Here is a 20,234-nt window from a genome sequence, read left to right as displayed (position 1 = left end):
GCGTCGTCGCGGCCGCGGCCGGCGCGGCGGCCGGGGCGCCGAAGAGCGGGGCCGCGGGCGCCGCGGCCGGCGTCGCCGCGCCGCCGAAGGAGAAGCCGCCGCCGCCGGGCGTCGTCGCCGCGGGCGCGCCGAAGGACGGCGTCGCGGCGGCGCCCGCCGCAGGGGCCGCGGCGCCAAAGCTGAACGCGCCGGCGGCGGGCGCCGGCGTCGTCGCCGCCGCCGGCGCGCCGAAGGACGGCGTCGTCGCCGCGGGTGCGCCGAAGAGGCCGGCGCCGGCCGCGGGCGCGCCTGCAGCGGGCTTGCCGAAAGAGAACGCCATCGTGGGTGGCGCAGCGCGCGCGCGAGGCGACGACGGCGTCGAGCTCGCTGCCGATCGAGCGGCGACGATGATGATGCCCTCGACGACGACGCGCCACGCCCTTCGGCTGGCCGGCCGCCGCGCGCCGGGAACAGCGACAGGAATCATACATGCACAAAACGTCGCGCTGGCGCAGCGACACAACTCGTTCCTCGTCGTCGGCGGCTGCGCGGTGGCGGCGGGCGCCATCGGCGCGAGGGAGGTCATGAAGATCATGGAGGCGCGCAAGGCGGCGGCGGTGGCGAACCCCGAACCAGAGACCGAGGGCGCGAAGGCGGAGTCGGCGTCCTGGTTCGACTCCTTCGGGAAGCGCTACTACGAGGGCCCCTTCGAGGCCGCGATGACGCGGCGCGAGGCGGCGCTCATCCTCGGCGTCCGCGAGAGCGCGACGGCGCAGCGCATCAAGGACGCGCACCGGCGAATTTTGCGCATCAACCACCCGGACATGGGCGGCTCCGCCTTCCTGAGCGCCAAGGTCAACGAGGCCAAGGAGCTCCTCATCAAGGGCAAGGAGGACCCCATGGACAAGAAGCGCGGCTAGGGCCGTAAATTCGGGCGTTAGCGAGGACGGGGACGCGCGCGGTGGTCCCCCGCTAGTCGAAGAGCTTCAGGGCGTCGTCGAGCGCGTCCGCGGCCTCGTCGATGTCCGCCTGGGCGATGACGAGCGGCGGCGCGAGGCGGATGATGTTGCCGTGCGTGGGCTTGGCGAGGACGCCGCGGTCGCGGAGCGCGAGGCAGACGTCGTAGGCCAGCGCCCCCGGCTTGTCCGCGTCGTCGATGATCAACGCGCGCAGCAGCCCCGCGCCGCGCGTCGCGAGCGCGATGCGCCGGTCGGCGACGCACGCTTTGAGCCGCGCGTCGAGCGCGTCGCCCATGGCCTTGGCGTTGGCGATCATGCCCTCGTCGATGAGGCAGGACAGCGCCGCGAGGCCGACCTTGCAGGCGACGGGGTTGCCGCCGTAGGTCGACCCGTGCTCGCCCGGGCGCACGTTGAGCATGACGTCGTCGTCGCAGAGCACGGCCGACACGGGGTAGGCGCCGCCGCTCAGCGCCTTGCCGAGGACGAGCATGTCGGGCCGCACGCCGACGCGGTCCACGGCGAGGAGCTCGCCCGTGCGGCCGATGCCCGTCTGCACCTCGTCGGCCACGAACAAACACCCGTGCTTTTCGCAGAGCGCCTTCACGCCGGGCAGGTAGGCGTCGCCGGGCACGACGACGCCGGCCTCGCCCTGGATGGGCTCGAGGAAGACCGCCGCCGTCCGGTGGCCGATGTCGTCGAGGAGCGCCGACAAAGCGCCGAGGTCGTCGTAGGGCACGAGCTCGAAACCGGGCGCGTACGGCCCGAAGCCGCCGCGGCAGGTCGGGTCGCTCGACGAGCTCAGCGCCGCGATGGACCGGCCCCAGAAGTTGTCCGTCGCCATGATCACCACGGCATCGCCGGGCGCTACGCCCTTCTTGTCGTAGGCCCAGCGCCGCGCGAGCTTCACGGCCGTTTCGCCGCCTTCCACGCCCGTGTTCATGGGCAGCAGGCGGTCGTAGCCGAAGAGCTTGGTCGCGTATTCGCACCACTCGCCGAGGACGTCGTTGTGGAACGCGCGGGACGTGAGCGCGAGCGTCGACGCCTGCGCGCTCAGCGCCGCCGTGATCTTCGGGTGGCAGTGGCCCTGGTTGACCGCGCTGTACGCGGAGAGGAAGTCGAGGTACTCGCGGCCGTCGGCGTCCCAGACCCGGCAGCCCAGGCCCTTGCTCAGCACCACGGGCAGGGGCGCGTAGTTCTCCGCGCCGACCTTGGCCTCGCGCGCGACGGCGGCGGCGCTCTTCGGGCCCAAAGGCTCGCCCTCGTAGGACTTGTTCGCGGCGGGCTTCGCCGAGTAGGCGCGCACGGCCGCGCGCGATAGCGGGGACCGCGGCTTGGCCGCGAAGGCGCGCAAGGTCCTGCACATGGTCGGGCGCGCGGGCATCATCAAGCTCTGATGTCAAAGCACGCTGTGGATGAAAAGAGCAATTCAACATCCACTATTGCCAAGTTCAATCTAGCGGCGTGCATCGTTTAGATTAGCGCGCGACGACGCCGCGGCCGGCGCGATGGGCGCGGCGACGCCGCCGCTGGAGATCTCCATGGACACGGGTGCGCAGAAGCACCCGCACAAGATCGAGGCGCTGCTCTGCTGGGTGAGAATCAGCGATCAAAATATGACACCTCACACACGACCCCGCGTAGGCCGAGGCGCTGTGGCAGGAGCTCAAGGTGCCGGCCAAGGACCAGAAGCTGTTCCTGGGCAGCCTCGGGCTGCCCGAGCGGTCGCTGACGGCGATCATGGCCGCGCGGCGCGTCGAGGTCCACGTCGACGGCGCGGGCCGCCCCGCGTCCGCGGGCCGGCGGCGGCAGATCGCGCGGCAGAACGCGGCGCTCGCCGGGACGACGCCGACGCGGCGGCCGAAGAGCGCGCCGGCTCGGGGCCGGTCGCCGTCGCCGGCCCTCGGGACGCCCGCGCGGCGCGCGCCGACGCTCCTCGACCGCGCGCGCGTCGGCTCGCCGCCTCCCGCGTCGGGGACCAAAAAGAAGTCGTCCCAGAAGAAGAAGCAGAAGCCGTCGGCGAGCCGGAGCCGCACGCCGCCGCCGGACGCGACGCTCGGCGGCCACATCTGGAACCACAACGACGCGGAGCGCGGGCCGCCGGACGCGCGGTGCGGCCCTTTGGCGGCGCACGTGCAGCTCAGGGCAGGACAAGAGAGCGAAATTCCCAACTTCAAAGGCTCCTTTCTCGGCCGTTTTCCACTCGTCTCGGCTGATTTTTGGACGAGCGATCATCTCTCGGAACGGTCTCGAAGCGTGGATGCTTTTTCCGGGACGCGCGCGCGCGGAACACTCACGTTGAAGCGACGTTGAATCTCTCTTGTCCTGCCCAGGTGCAGCTCCTGGTCCGGTTCCGCGCGGCGACGCTCCGGGTGCTGCGCGAGGTGCGGCGCCGCGAGGAGCAGGTCCGCGAGATCAAGGCGTGCTACCGGCGCCTCGTCACCTTGGGGAGCGCCGCGCCGGGGCGCGGCGGCCTCTCCGCGCCCGAGGACGAGGACGACTCTCTCGTCGACGACCCGTCGTCGGCGGCGGCCCTGGTCTTCGAGGAGCTCAGGGGCGCCCTCGCCGCCGTGAACGTGAGCACGGCGCGCGTCGTCGGCGCCGTCGCCGCCTGGCGCTGCTACCAGTGGCGGCCGGGCGCGTTCCTCTGGAAGGGCGCGTGCTACCTGACCAAGTGCACGACGGACCTCCGGTTCCTCGAGGGCGCGACGTCCGGCCGGGGCGCGCTGCGGGCCGCCCTGGGCACCGTCATGCAGCCCTGGAAGCGCGGCGCGGAGACGAACCTGGTCTGGTTCGGGAGCCCGCCGCCGGGGAGCCGCGACGCGCGCGCGCGGCGGAAGCGCGACGAGGCCGCGGGCCGCGACGTGCTCCAGCGGTGGATCAGGGCGACGCTGGACCTCGGCGGCGACGGCGGCGACCGCGCCGCCGCCGGCGACGCCGCGGCGTCCACCGTCTGGAGCTTCTTCTCCCAGCCGAAGGCCTTCGCGGCCGCGGTCGACGCGACGGGCGACGCGGATTTCGGAGAGGCGCGGCGGTCGCTCCTCGAGGAGCCCGCGCTTCAATTGGTCGTCTCCCGGGAGCAGGTGCGTCTCGGGCGGGGGCTGGTGGACCTGCCCATGCTGCGCTGGCTGCCGCGGCTCGCCGACGCGCCGGTGGTGTTGGCCGCGTGCGGCGTCTACCACGGCGCGGGCCTCCACAAGGGGCCCGCGGCGCTCGAGGCCGCGGAGCGGACGCTCCGCGTGACGGCGTCGGGCACGACGGCGGACCGGCTCCGCGGCGTCGTGCGGAGCCACCGCCGCGAGGAGCAGCTGCTCGAGGGCCCGGAGCCGCCGCCGGACGCCGCGTCGCCGGAGAAATCCCCCGGATCGCCCGCGAAGAAAAAAAAGTCCGCGCTCGCGACGGCCGGCGCGGCCGTGCGCGCGGGGATCACGGCCAAGCACATGGCGGCCAAGGCGACGCAGAAAATCGACGACCAGTCGCACGCCGTCGCCGCGCGGCGGCTCCAGCGGTCCTTCCGCCTCAAGAAGCAGGGGCCCGGCGACGCCGCCGAGACGGGCGTCCTCGCGGGCATCCGCGCGTCGCACCACCGCTCCAAGGACCGCGCGGCGAAGCAGCGCGCGCGGCGGCGCCACGGCGCCCTGACGCGGAACGTGACGGGCCTGCTGGCGCAGGAGCTGCCCGACGACGCGCAGCTCGTGTCCAACGTCCTCGCGTCGAAGACGACGCGGCAACACCAGCCGCTCGTGGACCTGAGCCACAGCTTCAAGTTGGCCGACGTGCCCTGCCACTACGAGGCGACGCCCCACGGCCTCATGCTGCGCGACGCGCTGCCGCCCGTGCCGTCCGTCGACGGCGACGGCATCGGGCCGACGGCCGCGCGCGCGCGCGCGGCCGCGCGCGCGCGCCACTGGGACGGCAAGAAGCTCAGCGGCGTCTACGCCATCAAGGTCGCGGCGCCCTGCGCGCCCGTGGCCGAGGAGGCGGCCGACGGGCCGGTGACGCCCGTGCCCATGAGCCCGCCGCCGCGGCCCGAGGACGAGCCCCGGTCGGCCGTCGCCGCGCGGACGACGCTGTCGACCGTGCGCTGGAACCGGGCCGACGGCTACCAGATCGTCGACGAGGCGTCGGGCAAGCCCACGGGCGAGCCGCCGGGCGCGAAGCTCCTGTGGTGCCTCCGCGTGGGCCAGCGCCTCGCGCTGATGCGGGGCCGCATGCCCCACGACGTCGTCTGGGCCATGGCGACCGTCGTGAGCCTCGACCGCATCACGGGCTACTACCACCTCTACACGGACAACGGCGCGGGCTTGAAATTTGACCCGTCGGGCCAGCGGCGGCGGCGCCTGGGCTTCGCGCTCCTCGACCCGTCGCAGGTCCGGCGGCGGCAGGCCTTCGGCGGGCTGCCGGCGCTGCCGGGGTCCCTGACCTACGACCGCCACGCGACGGGCGGCTCGATGCGGCCCATCGTCCTCGACGAGGCGCTCGCCGACGGCGACGCGCTCGTCGACTTTCTGGGCTTCGCCGTCGACGAGGAGAACGTCGTCGTCCGCGTCGACGCGGGCTCCAGGGCGGAGAAGCTCGGCGTCATGCACGGCTGGGTCGTGACGCGTCTCGGCGGGTCGACGGCCAAGGGCCGCGCGAACCTGGGCGCGGCCGTGAAGCGCCTCTTCTACGACGACCACGTCCGCCACGTCGACGTCGACTTCGAAGTCCTCGTCCACGAGCTCTGCCGGCCGGGCGTGCGCTACGAGAGCGGCCAGCGGCTCAGCGTGTTGTACCGCACGCGCTGGCACGACGCCATCGTCCTGCGGCCCCAGCCGCAGCGCACGAACGACGAGGCCGTGCTCGTGTCCGACGCGACGCGGACGCGGCTCCGCGTCTTCCTCGGCGACGACAATTCCGCCGTGGAGACGGCGACGATGAACCTCAACAAGGCGAACCACGGCTACCACTTCATGGACGCGTCGGACTACGTCGAGCAGCTCAAGGTGTGGCGCGCGGAGCGCAACGAGTGGGGCGACATGTTCGAGGCCGTGCGCCGGCGCTGCGCGCAGCGGGCCCACGCGACGCTGGAGCGGTCTGTCTCCTACCACGGCCTCGTCGCGGGCATCGGCGCGGCGCCGCCGGCCTGGGCGCGCACCGGCGACGGCGCGGCACAAAGCGCGGACCGGCCGGCGGCGCCGCGCGACCCCGTCGTCGAGACGCCGCGCGTCTACACGTGGCAGGACAACGGCGCCGCCGACATCGCCCAGCGGTGCCGCGCGCCGGACGGGTCCCTGTGGCGCGACGTCCACGACCTCCGCGTGCTCACGCAGGCGCTCCTCTACCGGTGCCCGGACCGCGCGCGCGGCGCGGTGCGGCCCGCGCGCCTGCTGCTCGTCGAGGGCCCCAAGGAGGACCAAAGATTGCTGCTCATGCAGCGCCGCGAGTCGCGGCGCAAGCTCGCCGAGGAGCAGGGGCGGCGGCGGTCCCTGTCCGAGGCGTCGCAGGAGGCGCCCGCGCCGCCGTCGCGCGACGCGACGCCCGCGGCCGAGGACCGCAAGTCGCGCGTCAACGCGCTCTTCGAGGCCATCCCCATCGCGACCTTTGGGGAGCAATCCAAAAAACTCGCCACGGACGCCGCCGTGCGCGCCGCGGCGTCGAAGATCGGCAACGCGTGGATCCGCAAGTCGATGGCGCACTACGCGGACGTCCGCACGGCCAAGGGCCAGCTCCGCGTGCTCCTGCTCTCCCTGAGCGCGACGCAGCAGTACGGCCACGAGACGACGCACCTCGTGCCCTACCTCATCAAGGCGTCGACGCTGAACCGCATCGCGGCGCACGTCGCCGCGGGCCACCACCACCCGACCGACGGGCCGTCCGTCATCGAGCACTACCTCGAGGCGGCCTACGGCCGCAACCAGCAGCCCCGCTACCGCATGCTCATGCAGGCCCTCTACGGCGGGCGGCTCCTCCTGCTCATCGACGCGTCGCGCGGCGCCGCGCCGCCGGGCCAGCAGAAGAAGCTCGCGGAGCGCCGGGGCAAGGACGGCGCGCCGCGGACCGAGGACCTGACGAAGAACGTCATCGAGGACTATCTCCTCGAGCGCGTCATCCTCGAGGTGCCGCGCATCGTCGTCACGGGCGACTTCAGCCCCAAGGAGGAGGCGCGGCTCCGGGAGCGCTTCGTCACCATCCAGGTGCGCCAGGGCCTCAAGCAGGACCACGACGACGGCATCGACGCCTGGCTCCAGGCCCAGAACGACCGCTTCTCCATCCCGCCCAACGACGCTAAGAAGTGAGCGGGTCGTATGTACACTGAGCAGGCGCGCGCTCAGACGCAGCCGGCGATGCCGAGGGGCTCGCCGAGGTAGCGGAGGTGGTCGGCCTTCGACGTGCAGCGGAGGGGCGCGCACGAGTTGGAGCACGTCGGGTCCTCCTTGGTGTCGTCGTCGTCGCAGTTGACGAGCGCTGCGGTGTCGTTCGCCTGCCAGAGCTCGCCGGGCACGTGGAGGAAGCCGAGCTCCGTCTGGGGCAGGTGGGGGATGACGTCGTCGGCGTGCGTGACGCGGAACGACGGCACGTCTCCGAGCCGCGCGGAAAAGTCCGCGACGAATTCCGCGTTGCCGACGCGCGGGCTCCCGAACGTTGCGTGGCTCGCGAGCGCGAGCGCGTCCGAGAAGACGCCGCCGCGGAGGAAGTCGTAGGCCGCGAGCGTCGCGACGGCGCCCCCCGCCGAGTGGCCCACGAGGTGCACGGGCGCGCGCGCGGCGGCGACGCCCGGCGCGGCCGCGGCGAGCGCCGCCGCGACGCCGCCCTTGAGGCCCTCGTACCACCGCAGGAACCCGTCCTCGACGCCGACGTCCGGGTCGTCGTAGGGGTGGACGCGGACGAACTTGACGTTGTCGATCCAGTTCTCGTAGTTCTCCGTGCCCCGGAACGACACCCAGAGCGAGCCGCCGTCGCCCGCCGCGCCGACGACGACGCGCGCGCCCCGCGCCTCGACGACGGCGAGGATCCGGTCCGAGCCCGCGGCGAGCTTCGACGGCAGCAGGGGCGCGCTCGCGTTGCCCACGCAGTAGGAGCTCTCCGCGAGGTAGATCAGGCGCTCGAGGGCGCCGGCGGCCGGGAGGCGCGCGTCGTCGAAGACCGCGGTCCGCGGGGGCGCGCCCAGGAGCTCCCGGTCGTTCGAGGCCGAGACGGCCGCGGCCAGGAGGACGACGAGGAGGCCCCGCCCCATGATCTCCCCGGGGAACCGTGTCCAGCCCGACCAAGAACAAACCAGCCGACGTCCGCACAGCACACACGATCTCGGAAGATATTACCGGGCATGTTTGAGATAGAGAATCACCGTCGTGTACAACACCTACCTTTCCCTGTCATGCAATTTTACAAAAGGTAAAAAACCACCCTGAAACGAAGAGCTGCCCTGTCCTAGTTCGCGTCTCTGCTGCTGTTGGTGGCGCGGTTTCTTCACGCCGCGTCATGGCGGACGCGGAGGCGCTGACGGGCGCGTCGCGCGAGCTGAAGCGCGACGAGGGCGACGACGAGGACGAGGTGCGGAGCGCCGACAAGCCCCGCGCCGTGCGGAACTCGCTCAAGGAGCAGGCGGGCAGCCTGCGCGTGAGCAAGGCCGGCAAGGGCGGGGGCACGAAGAAGACGGTGAACGGCGGCGGGGGCAAGAAGAAGTCGCTGAACAAGGGCGCCAAGGGCAAGAACGGCGCCCGGGTCGAGCCCGCGGCCGGCGCCGGTGACGACGACGGCGACGCCGAGGACCTGACGACCGGCGGCATCATGGACCTGCTCAACGCGGGCCTCGACGAGGACCTCACCAAGGCCGCGCCGAAGAAGGCGAAGCCGAAGAAGGCGGCGGGCCCGGCGAGCGCGCGGAGCGTCCTCGGCGACCTGAGCCCCGACGGCGCGTCCAAGGGCGAGGCCGCCGCGGCCAGGGAGGCGAAGCGCGAGGCCAAGCGCAAGGCCAAGGCCGAGGAGAAGGCCGCCGCCGAGGCGGCGGCGGCAAAGGAGGCCGCGGGCGCGGACCGCAAGCGCACGGGGTCCATCATCGCGGGCCCCGACTACCGCGGCCGGTCGGGCAGCGTCGTCGCGGCGCCGGGCGGCCGCCGCGCGTCGGCCGCGGGCCGCCGCGGGAGCGCGGCGCGGCGCATGAGCGCCGCGCGCTACGGCGACCGCTGGTTCGAGGGCGCCATGCCCGACGCGAGCCTCGGCCTCTCCAACGAGATCATGCTCGAGATGGGCCACTACGAGACGTTCGTGCTCAACGACGCGCGGCCTCCCGCGACGTACCGGCCCGACGCGCGCGACGAGCGCCGCCGGAAGAAGCACTGGCAGCGGACGCGCATCCGCGCCTTCGAGAGCGCCGGCGAGGCCATGATCCAGTTCCTCCGGACCATGAAGGACTACCCGGCGGAGGACGGCGGCGGCGACGGCGCGGGCGGCGTCCTCACGACGGGCAAGCTCCTGGGCCGCCTGCTCCAGGTGGCCATGCGGTCCGCGCCGGAGAACGGCGGCATCTTCGGCAACTTCGGGGGCGTCGCGCCCAGCGACATCGTCACGGTCTGGCTCCACGAGCCCAAGGACGGCGTGCTCTACACGCGGTGGGCGTCGAAGCTGCCGGCGAACATCAAGAAGAACGCGCGCGACTACATCAAGATCAAGGACGGCGACGGCATGGCCGGCGCGGCCTTCGCCGCCGCGGCGCCGTCGAACACGCCCGACGCGCGCATGGACCCGAACTACAGCGACCGCGTCGACCGGACGACGGGCTACGTGACGCGGAGCGTGCTCACGCTGCCCTTCGGCGCGCCGGGCACGGCGCCCATCGGCGTCGCCCAGTTCATCAACCGCGTCTGGTCGCCCGACGCCGACGAGGACAGCGACGCGGACAGCGAGGACGACGAGGGCCACGCGACGAGTAGTGTGCTGCCCTTCGCGGACCCCGAGGCGGACGCGCGCGTCCGCGTCGACGAGACGGCCTTCAAGATCGACGACCTCGCCATGCCCGAGCACGTCGAGACCCTCGCCGTGCGCGACGGCGACGCGACGCGCGCGATCCACGTGATCCCCTACTCCGCGCGCGACGAGGCCGCGATGACGGGCCTCGTGGACCTGTTCGCGTGCGTGCTGACCTACGCCATCGAGTACCACGAGGCGCGGCGCGGCGTCGCGCCCGGCGGCGACTTCACGTGCCTCAACGACCTCGTCGAGTCCAAGGAGACGTCGCGCATCGGCATCTGGACGAAGCGCGCGCGCGAGATCCTATTCAACCGCAAGTCCGACGAGGACGAGGCGGCCAAGGTCGACGACTCCGACGACGAGGACGAGGCCGACTCCGTGGGCCGCGCGGCCGCGAGCCGCCGCGCGACGAACCGCGGCACGATCTCCGAGTTCCTCACGCGGTCGACGTCGACGTTCGGCCGCCGCGAGTCGCAGCGCGCGCTCCTCGACCGGGCGCCCGACGAACCGGCGCCGCAAAAGCCCGCGCACCTCCAGCGCCAGGGCGGCGCGAACCGCGAGGGCGCGCGGCGGTCGTCCATCTCGAAGTTCTTCGCGAAGAAGGCCGCGGACAAGGCCGACGCGCCGGCGGGGCCGCCCCGGGGCAGCCAGCGGCGCACGTCCCTGTCCAAGTTCTTCGCCAAGAACGACGGCGGCGCCGCGCCCGCCGCCGCGCCGACGGCGTCGAGCCGCCGCCGGTCGTCGCTCTCCAAGTTCTTCGGCAAGGGCGACGACGGCGCCGCCGCGCCCGCGGCCGCGCCCGCGGCCGGCGCGAAGCGCCGCGGCTCCCTGTCCAAGCTCCTCCGCCGCGCGTCCCAGACGCTGTCGACGCCCGGCGCCGCGGCCGAGGGCGCGCCGCCGCCGCGGCGCAAGAACAGCATCTTCAACATGCTCGCCGGCGGCGCCGCGCCCGCGTCGCCCGTCGCGCCGGACCCCTTCAGGGACTCGCCGCCCGCGCCGCTCCGCCGCCGGGGGTCCCTCTTCGCCAAGGAGGACGTGAACCCGAACAAGACGACGGTCGAGAACGGCAAGATCCGCCACACGTTCTCGAACCAGGCCACGCTCGAGGTCGCCGACGTCGCCAACACGCCCCAGAGCCCGCCGCGGAGGCTCTAGCTTGAACAAAGCTCCAGTCCGGTAAGTGGCTCTGTTGTTTTTATACGGGGTCCGTGGGGACGTTTCACTTGCCTCGGACTCGGAAGGACTTAGTCTTCGAGTCGAATCGAACGCCTCGAGAGCTCGGCGTCGCCTTGGCGCGCTCGGCGTCGCCACAAGATCGCCACAGGGCGGCGTGAGGATGGAGTGGCTTCGAGCCCGTATATTTGGGGGCGTCGCCGCGACGACGACTGATGAATCGGACGACGACGAGCCCATCGAAAAGCTCCCGCGACTGTGCGCCGCGGATTTGGCGGTCTGCGGGACGCTCTCGACCCTGCTGCACAACGAGGATGCGACGGCAAACATCCTCGAGTTCTGTGGCGTCGTCGCGCCGTCTCGTGGGCGCAGTCTCTGGAACACGCTCCAGGTGTATCAGCTCTGGTACGTCAACAAAGCTTTCCTCCACATGACGTTGGACGCGGTCGATCGGTTCGACCGCGACGGGTTGGCGCGGCTCGACGAGCTCGAGGCGGCTTTGGATTCCTCCGACGACGAGGTGGACGACGATGCGCCCGCCACCGCCGCGCCATCGCCCGCGCGCCAGCTCGCGGCCGTCCTCCCCCTCTGGGTTTGCATGGCCTGCGGGCGCTGCGACGCGACCGCGTTTGTCGTGTGCCCCGCGAGGAGCTGCCCCTCCGTGGGCATGGGCGAGGACGCGAGCGCCGTCCATTCGGACTCCGACGCGAGCGCCGTCCATTCGGACTCCGACGAGGAATTCGAGCGGCCCCCGGCACTGAGCGTGGCGCGGCGCGCCTTCGAAAAGGCGGCCGGCGACGCGGACACGGCGGAGTACTACGAGCAGAGGGCGCGGGAACGAGTCGCCGAGGACGATGGCTCGGATGCTCAGCGCAAGGCTGAGCTGACTGCGAAGGTGCGTGACGCCGTGACCGCCGCCGCGGACGCGGCCGTGAAGCTTGCAGTCGCCGCCGCCGCGCACAGGGAACAGATCGCCATCGCCGCCGCCGCCTCTACCGCGTGCGAGCCCATGATCGTGCTGCACGGCTTCACGAATGCGATGGTCGTCGCGCGCTTCGGCCAAAGGCAAGTGGAGCAGTACGTGCTCAAGCACATCCGAGGCGCGCTCGCCCGCCAGGGCGGGCCCGGCGCGACGAGTCTCAACGTCTACCGACGCAATCCCGCGCGCTACTGGAACGATCGCGCCTCCGGCCGCCGCCTCAAACCGACGCTGCGATCCTTCGTCGACGATGAGCATCAGGACATCCATTGGAACGATCATCACGAGGACTACATCCATCTCGACGAAGAAAAAGGAGGTATCTTCGAGATGATCCTCGACGACGACGAATTCAAGCGCGAATTCGAATGGCGGTACTACGACATTCCCCGCCGGCGCCGGTGGATCTCCGAGTGGGAGGACCAGACCGACTCCGAGTCCGATTTCATAGATGATGAAGTCGGATATCTCGAGGCGAACTACACACTCAACAGGGGCGACGACGGCGATTATTAGTGCTAATACGTCCTAGTACATACTTCGAAGGATAGTTTGCGACCCATCACCCGGGCCCCTTCTTCCCGCGCCGCCCCCGCCGCCGCCGGCCGCCGCCCCCCTTGGACGCCGGCGGCACGGCCGGCGCCGCGTCGTCGCCGGCGCAGTAGGACGCCGCGGGGACGTCCGCGTAGAGCCGCTGGGCCGCCGTCGCCGCGCCGCGCGCCGCGTACGCGCGCGGCGCGACGGCGACGGTCGCCGCGTAGCCGAGCGCCGCAAGCGCCGCCGCGACGGGCGCCGCGAGGTCCCGGGCGCCGTCGGCGCAGCGCGCCTTGACGGCCGCGACGGCCGCGAGGCGCGGCGCGGCCGCGAGGCGCCGCGCGAAGCTCGACTTGAGCTCGAGACGCCGCTCGCCGCCGTCTCCGAACGCGACGTCCGAGAAGAAGGCCTCCGCCGCGGCGTCGTCCTGCGGCGACCAGGCCCCCGTCTCGCGGAGGAAGTCGACGACGGACGTCTCCGGCGCGAGGGACAGCGGCGCGCGGCCGACGCCGCGGAGCTGCGTCCGCAGGAACGCGGCGCCGCGGCCCTCGAAGACGCCGTCGACCAGAACGTCGCAGGCGTGCGGCGCATTTGCGGGCTCCGGCGCGTCGCCAAAGGCGGCGACCCGGGCGCCGGGCGCCGGGGGGCTGTCGCCGAGGGCCCACGCGACCGCCGCGTCCGCCTCGGCGTCGCCCGCGGCGAGGTCCTCGACGCGCGCGAGGCGGTAGCGCGCGGGCCCGAGCGCCGCGCCGGCGGCGGCGAGCGCCGTCTGCTGCTCGGCCCAGAACGCCTCGAAGGTCTTCCGCCAGGCGACGACGCCGCCGTAGACGCGGTCGCAGCGGCCGCCGGCCGGCGCGAAGGCGACGGCGAGGCCGTAGCGGCGCCACGCGGCGGGCGCGCCCTCGGCGCCCGGCGCGACGACGCGGCGGACGTCGCGGACGACGTGGAGCAGGCGGAAGCCCGGGAAGGCGACCTGGAAGGCCGGCAGGTGGAACGCGTTGCGCGTCGACCGCCAGCCCCAGGGGCCGTCGCCCGCGGCGAGCGCGGAAACGTCGAGCGCGAACGCGCACGCGGCCGCGAGCTCCGCGCGCCGGTCCGCTACCGGCAGCTCCTCCACGTCGTACAGCAGGGACTTGAGCCGCCCCGCCGTCGCCAACGTCCGCAGGCCGTCGAAGCCCGCGAGCGCGACGGCCGCGGCGTCGACCGGGTCCGGCGCGGCCGCGTCGCTGCGACGCGCCTTGTTCGCGCCCTTGTCGCGGCCCGCGGTCTTCGCGACGACCGTGCGCGCCGCCGAGTTTGTGCCGTCGTCGTCGAGGCCGTTGAGGCGCAGGCCCGCCGCGCGGAGGAGAAACGCGACGGCCGAGGCGCGCGAGCCGACGGACTGGCCGGCGACGACGACGGGCGGCGTGCCGGACCGCCCCGCGCACGCGCCGGGCCGCGGGGACGCTTTCGAGGGGCCCGCCGCCGGCGCGAAGAGCGCCTCGGGGTCGCCGTCGCCGAGGAGCACGATTTGGAGCTCCGCGTACGCGTGGCGGACGTCCGCGTCGTCGTCGAGCCGCGTCTCCCGCGCGGCCGCGGGAACCCCCCGGCCATCCCTCAAACGCGGCCGCGCGCCGCCGGGCGGCGCGCCGAAGTTCTGGAGCCGCGCGTAGGCCCGGAGCGCCAGTTCGAGGTACTCGAGCGCCGCGCGCGCGGAGCCGACCTCGAGGGCCACCGCGCGGCCCCTTTGGCCCATGGCCGCCGCGGCCGCGGGGTCCGCGCGCAGGCCGTCGACGGCGCCGGCGACGTCGTCGCAGAAGCGCCGCTCCAGGGCCGCGACGCCGTCCGCGTCGCCCCGGAACGTGTCGCCGCGCCGCCCGACGGACGCGTAGTCGACGCCGGGCCGCAACCGCCCCCCGGGCGTCGTCGACGCCCAGGCCGCCGTGATCAGATCCTCGAAGGTCGCCGCCTCGTCCATGAGCACGGGCACGCCGCAGGCCAGGTAGTACTTGAGCCCGTTGGACGTCGAGATGCCGTCCAGATAGAGGAGCGCCTCCTTGGCGCACGCGGCGCCGTGGTCGCCGAAGCCGTAGTTCCGCAGCTTCGCGTTCGTCGGCGCGTTTCCGCCCGCCGCGTCGGCGAGGAGCGTCGCACGCAGCTCTTTGACGTCGGCGACGAGCGACGTGCGCTGCGGCTCGGACGCGGAGCCGACGCTCAGCTCGACGCCGCGCGGTTCGACCAGATCGAGGCGGCCGTCGCTTCGATCGCAGGCCGTCGACACGGTCCAGCGCCGCCAGGTGCCCGCGCCGCCGCTGAACTGGAGCCGCCGGTCCACGGGCTCCGCCAGCGCGTCGCCGCCGACGGCGTCCTGGCCGAGGGACATCAAAGCCTTCCGCGCGACGACGAAGGTGTCGCGCGCGTAGCCGTAGAAGAGGCGCACGGTGCCCCGCCAGTACGCGCCGGACGCCTCGCGCGTCGCCGCGGGCGCCACGTCGCCGACGTCGCCGCCCTCGAGGCGGAACGTGTCGAAGGACGGCAGCAGCCACTGGCGCGCGTCCGGCGGCTCGCGCCGCGACCGCGCCTCCGCGAAGAGCGGCGGGTCGCCGGCGCGCGTGATCCCGGGCACGTCCATGGGCAGGAGCACGAAGTCGACGGCGGGCAGGTCCGGCGCGCGCCGGAGCACCTCGAGCAGGGCCGCGGCGAAGGTCGGCACGCGGTACCAGTGCGCGACGCCCATCAGATCGCGGTCGCGCGCGTACTCGACGAAGAGGCGGCCGCCGGCCGTCGTCGCGCGCGCGCCGCGCCGCGTCGGGTCCGCGGGCTCGTGGAAGGCCCGGGCGACGGCGGCCCGGTCGAAGCGCGAGAAGGCCGCGGCGTCGCGCTCCAAGAAGCGCCAGGCCCGCGGCGCGGACGCCCAGTCCAAGGGGGGAAGCTCCGGCGCTTCGTCGCCGGGCTCGTCGTAGCGCACCGTTTTTTCCCCGGGTCGCGGCGGCGCGACGGCCAGCGCTTCCGCGTCGGCGACGCAGGACGCGGCCGCGCCGCGTTCCCGGAGCCTCGCGGCGAAGACGCGCGCGGCCTCGGCGTAGACCGCTTCGTCCGCCGGGTCCCGCGCGGCGCCGCGCTCTGCTTCGCCGTAGATATTTCCCGCGCGCGAGTTGAGCGCCTGCGCCCTCTTCGGTCTCGGGAGCCCGAAGGTCCGGTGGAAGAGGCACACGGATTCCGTCCAGCGCTCCGTGAGTCCGACGAAGCCGAGCTTCGACACCGCGGCGACGGCCGCGCGGACGTCCTCCGCGAGGACCGTTGTCGGTCCCACGCAGGGGACGCCCGTCAGCATGCGCGTCGCGCAGCCCAGGACCTCGGGCTGCTCGGAGAACGTCGCGCGCGTCAAATTCGGCAGCCGCGCGTACAAAACGTCGGCGTAGGTCGACGACCCGGCGCCGGGCAGGTTCCGGGAGCCCCGCGCCTGGTTCGCCTGGGCCATGCCTGCGCGGACGAGCGATCAGGTGTGAATGCTTCGCGATCGCCCTTTTTTTTTCCGGCGCCGGGCCGCGCGCGCGAGCGACGCGAGGCGCTGGACCGGCTCGCGGAACATGGCCACGTAGCGGTCCGGCGGCGCGCGCGCGGCGCTGAGCGGCTGGTGCGCGCGCACGGACCGCTTCAGCGCGTTCATGCACCGCGGGCTCCGCCCGTGGAGCACCTCGAACGCGCACTCCTCCTGGAAGTTGTTGCCCTCGCGGACGCACCGCCGCATCGCCGCGCCGAGGCCCGCGGACGACACGCCGTGGCAGGCCGCGGGCACCTGGGCCATGGTGACGGTCCAGGACGTGCCCGCTTTAGGCACGTGCAAAAAGACGAGGGCCTGGTCCTTCGGCGGCGTCGACGGCCAGGGCTTGTCGTCGAGGCCGCAGGGGCACTCGAGCGGCTCGTCCTCTGCGCTCGCGACGCAGAGCGCGACGGCGACCACGAGCCATCGCATTGTGGTCAGGTGATAATTTGTCCCTCCACACGACGCGCGGACAACCACACGACGCGGACAACTACACGACGTGGACGACCACACCGGCTAGACGAGGCGCTTGGTAAGCGCGGGGTCCTTGTGGAAATTTTGTCGGCGATCGCGCCGAGTCGCCGCCGCCATTGAAGCATAGGGCCTCGTCCGGCCCTCTTCGACCCCAAATTCCTGTCGACAAAGAGCTTGTGTGCAAATCCGTGGAAAAACCGAGCGATGGAGACGAGCGCGATGCTCCGAAATGATGCTATCCTTCTACTTGCTGCGAGGTCTGGAGACACGTTAAGCATGCGAAGTGCGCTCGCTGCGGGCGCCGACCCGAATCGGCGTGAACCCCCCCGTTATGAAGGCGCCGATCAGTATGCACCGTTGCAGTTGGCTGCTTTTTTTAAGCGTGTTGAAGCTGTCAAGCTTCTCTTGTCAGCGGGCGCGCATGTAAACGCCCGAACCCCTGTCGATAATATGACTCCGTTACTTCTGGCTACTACTGGTTACTCACCTGACGGCAGATTGTGCAAGCGGGCCCACCGTGCGCTGATCCTTGCTCTCATAGAGGCGGGCGCCGATGTCGACGCGGGTACCGGAAGAGGAATCATGACCGTGACGCCATTCGGTAGAGCCCTTCACGACGGCCATCGATTCATCCTGCTCGATCTCCTCCGCGCCGGGGCCGCGGTCAGTAGCATTGCCCCCCCTGCGAGAGATTTTCGCAGCGCTTCCGCCTGGGCGCTCGTCGACGCCGTCAAGAAAGCGGGCGGCTTCGACGAGTACGCGGCGCGGCAACTGGACGTCCACGTCTCCATCCTCACGAAGTGTTTCGGCGACCGCCCGCGCGACGTGATGTCCGCCGTCGCGGAATTCTACATGCTCCGCGGCGGCTACTAGACTCGTAGTAATGTTTACTCCCGACTAGAGCGTCGAGCCGCTGTTGAGGAGCGGGTAGGACGACGCAGTTCTTCGAACGCCTCGCTTGACATCCCAGCGGCCAATGGTTCGACGAGCAATAAACTGACCCACGTGTATTCGTCTACTCATGGGTCCGGGACCCCCACGCGGCGACGACATCGGCGCGGAGGCTGCGCGGACGCCGTCGAAGGCCGACATCGCGAAGTCGCGACCGCCACAACACGATCAACTTCTCGCATCGCCCAATGGCAATGGCACTCGCATCCGCTCGCATCCCCGCGCCGCCGACGATTATTCCGCGCCTCGCGGCCCTACAAGGCTGGGCGCCGCTCGCCGCGCGCCTCGAGGCGGAGCGCGAGCAGCACCGCGTCGCCGGAGATCACGCGCGCGAGGTGCGCAAGGACGCCACCCTCGCGGCGCTGCAGTTCCAGCTCGGCGAGCTCGAGTGCGCGTCGGCGGCGCACGCGCGCGCGGCCGCGGCGCTCGCCGCCGTGCCCGCGGTCGCGGGCTTCAATCCGGCGACGCGGCAGCGGAGCTTCCCCCTGCGGGACTGCGGCGAGGCCACCGCCGTCGTCGGCGCGGCGCTCGCGTTCGTGACGACGGGCCGCTTCCCGGCGCTGCCCGAGTCGGACGCGGACGTCGACAACGAGTACGTCGGCGGCCTCCTGGGCGCGGCGCAGGAGCTCGTGCGCTACGCGACGCGGCGCGCGACCGTCGGCGACGCCGCGTCCGTGGCGATCTGCCGCGACGGCGTCGCGGAGCTCAACGGCGCGCTCCTCGACTTCGACTTCCGCAACGGCCCGCTCCGGCGCAAGTACGACGGCCTGAAGTACGCGCTGCGGCGCCTCGAGGACGTGCTCTACGAGCAGTCGCTCGCGGGGAAGGCGTCCGAGGCCGCCGCGGAGGAGGCCGCGCCGGCGCCGTGCCTCGCGTCGCTCGCGGCCGTCAAGGCGCGCATGGACGCCTCCGACGCCGCGCGCGAGCGCGTCATCAAGCTGAGCCGCGACGTGCAGAAGGGCGCCAAGCAGGCCATCTTCGCGTGCCACCGCGGCGACGGCAAGAAGGCCGACGCGCTGCTCGCCGCGGCGACGGCCGCGGCCGAGGCCATCCTCGACGACCCGGAGCTCGTGACCAAGTGGCCCCAGCTCCGCTACGGCGCGCTGAGCAGCGCGCTCGAGGAGTGGGCCGAGGCCGCGCTCTTCGCGCACTGGCTCGCGCACGACGGCGCCGTCGCCGCGCCGGACGCGCTCGGCCTGCCGCTGAGCGACGAGGAGTACCTCGGCGGCGTCTGCGACCTCACGGGCGAGATCGGCCGCGTCGCCGTCGCCGCGGCGACGAAGCGCGACGTCGACGCGGTCCACCGCGTCTACGCGACGGACGTCGCGGTCCTCGAGCAGCTCGGCGGCCTCGCGCTGCCGCCCAAGCTCGGCAAGAAGCTCGACCCCCTGTCGACGGCCGTGAAGAAGATCGAGGCCATCCTCTACGAGCTCGCGCTCCACGGCGGCAAGCGGCCCCTCTCGTCCGCGGGCGACGACGGCCACGAGGCGAAGCGCGGCAAGCCCGACGACGACGACGAGTAATGGCCCTGGGATAAAAAGCAAACGACGTCGAGAGATGCTCCGTCAATCGCTGGAATCTCGACACCTCTCACGACCCCTTTCCTCACGCATGGTTCCTCCAAAGCCCGGGTCCGTTTGGAGGGCAGGCACCCAGCGCCGACGCGTGCGGAAGTACTAGTATATATACACTTGGGAGGCGCGCGGATATAACGGAGCGACGCGCCTCGCGCGCCGCGTCGAACGGCCGCGCTCCTCCGAAGAGGAGGCGACGACGACGCGGGCGGTCGGCGCGAGGCTCGGAGAGTGGGGGTGTGGCGCGCGGGGTGACTTTCGGTGGAGGCGCCTGGCGGCGGGCTGGTGGCCCGACGCGGGCCTCGGCGGGCGGGGGTCGTTGAGACCTCGCGCGCCCGATTCCTTGGCCCTAGGGCGCACTACTTCTTGGCGAGGCACTTGTCCTTCTTTTTCTTGTACTTGCAGCGGTCGGTCTTCTTGCACTTTTTCTTCGACAGTCTCGAGCACGAGTAGGTGCACTGCTTCTTCTTGTAGTCGCAGCCGTCGGTCTTCTTGCACTTTTTCTTCGACAGCTCGGAGCACGAGATGCACGTCTTCTTCTTGTACGCGCAGCCCGCGGACTTCTTGCAGGTCTTCTTCGCGAGTCCCGAGCACGCGTCGCCGCCGCCGGACGAGGAGCAGGCCGCCGGACGAGAAGCGAGATCGCAGCAGCCCGTCGTGCCGCACGGCGCGACGAGGTCGTTGCCGGACTTGGCGGAACAATGCTCGGCGTCGCAGAGGGCGAGCGGGAACGTGCCGGTGATCTTGTTGTCTTCGAGGTACCTGCGACACCGAGGGGCGGTCGCGCGGCGCGCCGGGCGTCGGGGACGCGGGGGGAACTCGCAGGTACCCCAGCTTCGTGAGCATGCCCATCTCCGTCGGGATCGGGCCGGTGATCTGGTTGTCTCCGAGATGCCTGCGACGCCGAGGGATGGTCGCGCGGCGCGCCGGGCGTCGGGGACGCGGGGGGAACTCGCAGGGAATTCAGTGCCGTGAGCTGGCCGATATCGGTCGGGATCGGGCCGGTGATCTCGTTGTCTTCGAGGAACCTGCGACGCCGAGGGGCGGTCGCGCGCCGCGCCGGGCGTCGGGGACGCGGGGGGAACTCGCAGGAAGTCCAGTTTCGTGAGCTGGCCGATCTCGGTCGGGATCGGGCCGTC

At 72.4% G+C, this 20,234-nt stretch overlaps 6 protein-coding genes across 6 annotated transcripts; 4 read left to right on the top strand and 2 right to left on the bottom strand.

Moving 5' to 3' along the window:
- Positions 1-665: 665 nt before the first annotated feature.
- Positions 666-860, top strand: AURANDRAFT_8862 (hypothetical protein; the record flags this gene model as incomplete). The annotated part of the gene is made up of 1 exon (XM_009039858.1): positions 666-860. A coding segment is annotated over one exon (195 nt), but the record flags the coding sequence as incomplete, so codon positions are not given.
- A 91-nt stretch (positions 861-951) lies between these two features.
- rocD1 (hypothetical protein) lies at positions 952-2,301 on the bottom strand (the record flags this gene model as incomplete). The annotated part of the gene is made up of 1 exon (XM_009039591.1): positions 952-2,301. One exon carries the CDS (start codon positions 2,299-2,301, stop codon positions 952-954), a length of 1,350 nt encoding a protein of 449 aa, XP_009037839.1.
- Positions 2,302-2,443: 142 nt separating this feature from the next.
- On the top strand, positions 2,444-7,789 carry AURANDRAFT_64834 (hypothetical protein; the record flags this gene model as incomplete). Its single annotated transcript, XM_009039859.1, has 4 exons — positions 2,444-2,530; positions 2,580-3,068; positions 3,269-7,209; positions 7,753-7,789. 4 exons carry the CDS (start codon positions 2,444-2,446, stop codon positions 7,787-7,789), a joined length of 4,554 nt encoding a protein of 1,517 aa, XP_009038107.1.
- Positions 7,790-8,396: 607 nt separating this feature from the next.
- On the top strand, positions 8,397-11,039 carry AURANDRAFT_64833 (hypothetical protein; the record flags this gene model as incomplete). Its single annotated transcript, XM_009039860.1, has 1 exon — positions 8,397-11,039. The coding sequence occupies one exon, from the start codon at positions 8,397-8,399 to the stop codon at positions 11,037-11,039; it is 2,643 nt and encodes an 880-aa protein (XP_009038108.1).
- A 1,559-nt stretch (positions 11,040-12,598) lies between these two features.
- Positions 12,599-16,525, bottom strand: AURANDRAFT_64832 (hypothetical protein; the record flags this gene model as incomplete). Its single annotated transcript, XM_009039590.1, has 2 exons — positions 12,599-16,021; positions 16,127-16,525. 2 exons carry the CDS (start codon positions 16,523-16,525, stop codon positions 12,599-12,601), a joined length of 3,822 nt encoding a protein of 1,273 aa, XP_009037838.1.
- Positions 16,526-18,111: 1,586 nt separating this feature from the next.
- On the top strand, positions 18,112-18,357 carry AURANDRAFT_17577 (hypothetical protein; the record flags this gene model as incomplete). The annotated part of the gene is made up of 1 exon (XM_009039861.1): positions 18,112-18,357. A coding segment is annotated over one exon (246 nt), but the record flags the coding sequence as incomplete, so codon positions are not given.
- Between the last annotated feature and the right edge of the window lie 1,877 nt (positions 18,358-20,234).

Source organism: Aureococcus anophagefferens (assembly GCF_000186865.1).
Source record: "Aureococcus anophagefferens unplaced genomic scaffold AURANscaffold_12, whole genome shotgun sequence".
Classification (NCBI taxonomy): Eukaryota; class Pelagophyceae; order Pelagomonadales; family Pelagomonadaceae; genus Aureococcus; species Aureococcus anophagefferens.
Note: the sequence above shows the minus strand (reverse complement) of the source record. Positions and strands in the feature narration are given on the sequence as shown.